This window comes from Maniola hyperantus, chromosome 12 (assembly GCF_902806685.2).
Source record: "Maniola hyperantus chromosome 12, iAphHyp1.2, whole genome shotgun sequence".
Lineage (NCBI taxonomy): Eukaryota > Metazoa > Arthropoda > Insecta > Lepidoptera > Nymphalidae > Maniola > Maniola hyperantus.
Genome location: NC_048547.1, coordinates 15,163,954 through 15,169,123, shown reverse-complemented (window position 1 = coordinate 15,169,123; position 5,170 = coordinate 15,163,954). Strand labels below are relative to the sequence as shown.

The 5,170-nt window shown below is 33.2% G+C and overlaps 1 protein-coding gene across 1 annotated transcript; it reads left to right on the top strand.

Moving 5' to 3' along the window:
- Positions 1–3,600: 3,600 nt before the first annotated feature.
- LOC117987256 (uncharacterized) lies at positions 3,601–4,635 on the top strand. The gene has a single exon (XM_034974215.1). It carries the CDS (start codon positions 3,601–3,603, stop codon positions 4,633–4,635), a length of 1,035 nt encoding a protein of 344 aa, XP_034830106.1.
- Positions 4,636–5,170: the final 535 nt, after the last annotated feature.

The following is a 5,170-nucleotide window of genomic DNA, read 5'->3' as shown; positions in this document are numbered from 1 at the left end:
TGGATACCCTAAATCGGTATGGAAGCTTATTTTCTTCAAAGTGTTGTGAAAGTGAAATAAAGTGTTTCTGCGAGACTATTTTTTTTCAGGCAGGTAGGCCTTAGAAAGTTTTATTGCGTAATCATGGACCTATTAATACTCTGCGTAATGTAGTAACACAGTTTCATAGTACCTGCCGTCATTTTATTTGTTTTAAAACTAATTGTATTATAGAAATAAAGATGTGGCTACTAAATAAATAAAATTTTTGCGGGTAATTTTGTGTTCAGTATAGATGTTCTGTTTCAATGACTCAGATTAATGTTTGAAGGTGTTTAATCGCATGATGTCCCAGCTAGTAACACAAATCGATATTACGTAAATTAATGTTAAAAATTTGCAGGTAGTTAGTTGGTATGAAATTTTTATTAAATGATCATACGATAAAATGTGGTTAAATGTCAGACTGACCGAGCGGTGAAAAACTAAAGCAAGTTTGTCAGTAAATATTTACTGATGATTAATTTGTGTTCTATTTTAATTTACGTCTGACGTCTAGCCGTATATTCGTAATTTATATGATAGTGATGTTGACATTGAATCATTGAATATTGTTTTACGAGTGATGAGTCATCTTACTTTTTTTTTAGTTATGTTCTTGAGGCATTTCCTATGTAAGTACTTCGAGAACGAAGTACTTTTCAGGTTGGCCGAATAGATGTATATAATTTATTTATGTGTTACATAATGACAGAGAGAAAAGAAGGAAAAAAAGAACAAAAAAAAAAGAAAAAAAAAAATTTTTTTTTGTTGTAATTTTGTTTCAAATTAAGAACAATACAGAAATACATATTGCATCATTCGTTAAATATTGATGATTCATTGATCAGAAACGCGATTAGCGTGGCCATTTTTGTAAATTTGCTATTGACTTTGCATCGGAGTTCTCACTCGCGAAACGTAGAGATGAAAGATTTGTGATACCTACCTACAATAATTAAGAAATTTTGTTGGAGTTTATTTTTGTAGTTTTTATATAAGGATAGGTTAGGCTGCTGATGTCTTATCCTGTTGCTATGCCGCTAAGTCTAGTAGCTACTGATTGTTTGATGTCATTGTTTTTTTATATATACCCACCGTTACGTAATGTTATGTAATGGAGCTGCCAATCCACACTTGGCCAGCGTGGTGGACTATGGTTAAACCTGAAACTTAAATTTAGAATATTGGAATTTAGAGATTATTGACTACCCACTTGTGTTTAATATTTTTTAATGCCGTATTTTGTTGTTTTGTTTGAATAATACTTTTGATTTTTTGACGTTTTTGATGTTTGAAGTGTTTAACTATTTTTGATATTGATTACTTCTTTGACGATCTTTTTAATGTAAATTATTTTTGTGGTATTTTTTGACATTTTAGTTTTTGATACCTACCTTTATGTTTTTATTTACGATCTTTTTGGATTTTTATATTTTATTGTGGAAAAATGTTTTGGTATTTATTTAAAAAGGAAGGTTGTTGGCACATCATTGGATGTGGGAAGCAACAAATGTTTTTGTATAGTCCAAGGACTGATTGCAGATAGACAAAAAGAGATTGAATAGAAAATATTTTTGAAAGTAAATAACGATAATTAGATAAGTTTACTCTTTGATTATTTTTACTTCTAACATAGTAGTTAGTTTTGTTTTGATATATCTTACATATAATTACTTTTTATATACCTACCCTTTGTTTTTGACTTTGGTACTTTAGGAGTAAGAGTCGATGGTATTTTATTATTTTTGCAAAATTATTAACTTGAAATTGAAAAAAAGTTCTTATGATTTAACTTATTTTGAAATATTAATATTTTTGTAACTTTTTCATTTTGATGGTTCTTTTTTATGAAACATATTATTTTAAATTCTGATAATTTACAATTTGTTCAGTAGCAATTTTTCTTTGTTTAATATTCATCTCTATATTTTATTGGAATTTATTTAAAACTTTGATCAAATGTTCGATCAATGGGAAAATTGTATAGTGATATATGGATCAAAACCAATGGTGTTAAGGGACAATTTTATGATGGTTTACGATGTTGCCTTAAAACCAATGGTGTTGAAGGATATTTTGTAGATGATACTTTAAAACGTTGGAACCAACGGTGTTGAAAAGTATTTTTATAATATCGCTTTAATACCAGTGGTGTTAAAAATATTTTTTGATATTGGTTTAAAACCAATGGGGTTAAAGGATATCTTGTTTGGAAACATTTATGTGCTGTGGCGAGAAAAATATTTCTTGTATTTTTGAGAGTAAACTGTGTGGTAATTTTGTATGTCACACACATGTTTAAAATGTTTTTTTAAATTTTGTTGGAAGCCATGTTTTGATGTTGTTAAAAATTTACTTTACGAATTGTTTGTTTTTATTTTGTTGCTTCGAGAACGAAGCAATTGTCAGTTTGGCCGTATAAGATAAATGGTTAGAGTTGCTATTTATTTCTTGAAATTGCTACTAAACTCTTTAGATTTTGCTTAAGAATTAATTCTAAACCATTGACATTTTATTTGTAAACAGAGGCACGTCAAAATGATAGACAAAATACTACAGACGTAACAGATAATATATAGCAGCTAATCCAAAGGTCTTACATGGTGAAATTGATTTTATTATATTTTAGAAGTAAAGTAATTGTAGATTTAAATAGAGTATAATGTGGAATTTTGAAGTGTATAAATTTAAAACTAAAGTTTAATCTCTATTGTCGACTCTATTGAATTTGAGTTTTATATGGTATCATTATACTTATGGAAAGGGTAGCCAAAGGGCTATAAATGGCTCTGCTTTGACGGTAGACATCATTAATTTTCCTATTTTTAATAAGAAGCTGTGACATACCTACAGGTACGAATATTGTTGATTTTATATTTCTATTGTTATACTATGTATGTTGTTTAATGTGTAATTTGTTATTCAACTGGTATTCCTTTGTAATAGTTTATGCTTATACCCGATGTGGGTTGGATATGTTATGGTAATACCATAGGTGTATCTATTTTTCAATAATTGTGGATAGACACCGCCGAGTTTTTTCTTGCCAGTTCTTTCTCTCGGTAGATATGCTTTTTCGAACTGGCGGTAGATTTTTCTTAAAGGAAATAATAAATTATTTAATGATAAAGCAATAAGTAATGGTAAAGATAAACTTTGATATGGAGGGATTTTTCCTGAATAAAACAGTTTATTTCCTTATACAATCTTTTATTTTGTTTTCTACCTTCAACCACGCCCTAGCTTATTGATAACGAATTAAGGTTTAGGCTCTCAGTAGGTGATTCCTGACTCTATTGTCTCTATATTGCTGATGCTAATCTAGCAAGCGCAAGTGCGGGTGCTTGCGTTCTAACTTGATTTATTTAACTTTATTGTGTTTAAAGTCTCAATCATGTTCTAAAAATAGTTTTTACTGTTAAATAAACATAATTCCTTCACACTAAATAACACACAGTGATACTTATTACGTTGTGACTGTGATATTAGTGAATTCAAACTCGTAAAAAGTAAACTAGTTCACTTAAGTACCCACATCTATTAATTTATTTTAAAAAGTTGGAGTTTGCAACCGAAACAATGTCTTGTAATGCATGCAAGCAAAACATAAGCTCCACCGATAAAATAGCCTGCAGCTTGTGTCCTAACAGCTACCATTACACTTGTATCGGTCTATCAAAGGAAAATTTCTCGAAACTTTCGTCGAAAGCAAAGACGGCTTGGAAGTGTCCGGAGTGCAAGGTGCCTCGAAGCAAGGGAGACAACACCAATACCCCAGTGAAGACGTCGGAATTGGTCGCATCCAGCGAACCCAAGGACCAAGTTGATTTTCCATCGATCGATGAACGCCTAAATCGATTCGAAGAATCATTGACGACTAAAATAAATAGTTTAGAATCGTCATTAACTCACAACATCAACAAAGAGTTGTCATCCCTTCAAAGTCTAATAAAACAAATACCAGACCTTATCAAAACAGTTGACTTCATGTCTAGTAAGTTCGACGATATGCAGAGCGAAATAAAATGTTTAAAAGCGGAGGTATCTACGCTCCGTGTGGAAAATAATAAACTTCAAGAAAACTTTCGAGAACTTAACTATAAAATGTCGGATATTGAACAACGAGCGCGCGAGTCAAACTTGGAACTCCAGTGTATACCTGAGTTCCCGAGGGAGAACCTGGTTAATACGGTGATGCAACTTGGCAAAGCTATCTCCTACCCAATTAGCCAAAACGATATCATATCGTGTACACGAATAGCCAAGGTCAACTCGAGCAGCAGCAGGCCGCGGTCTGTCGTCCTGAAACTGTCGTCACCGCGCAAGCGAGACGAAGTACTCGGAGCATGCCTAAAGTTCAACAAATCGAACCCACTGGATAAACTCAACTGTTCGCACCTCGGCATCGCTGCGCCCGATAAATCTCCCATCTTCGTGTCCGAACACCTATCTCCAGCGAATCGTGCCCTGCATGCCTTGTCTCGCAGCTTTAAAAAGGAGCATGGGTACAAATACCTTTGGGTGCGGCACGGGCGTATTATGATGAGGAAAGACGACTCCTCGCCAGCTATTTGGATCAAAAATACTGACGCTCTTAAGGAAATTAAAACCTAGATTATTAATATTTTTCTATGTATATTGATTTAGCTATAACGGCGTTAAAGGTACTGTTGACAAATTAAGTATTTATTACCAAAATGCAAGGAGCATACGAGGTAAACTAGAAAGTTTTTACTTGTCTACTATTCAGTGTGATTACGATATCATAGTTATTACTGAGACTTGGCTCAACAATAGTGTATTCGATGCTGAAATTCTGAATGATAATTACAATATTTTTCGTAGGGATAGATGTAGTACTAGCAGTGAAAAGGGAGAGGGGGGTGGAGTTTTAATAGCTATTTTGAAGAAGTTTAATTCGTCGCGCAACGCATGTTGGGAAAGTGATAACGAAGACCTATGGGTTACGGTCTCGGGTTCGTCGGGAAATCGCACCCATGAAGTACACATTTGCGCGGTTTACTTACCTCCGCCCCCAACCATATGCAAGCTGGATAGCCAGCTGTCGTCGATCAGTGAAGCACTACCTAACATAGATAGCGAAGGAGATGTTCTTCTTTTAGGCGATTTTAATCTCGGCTTCATACAC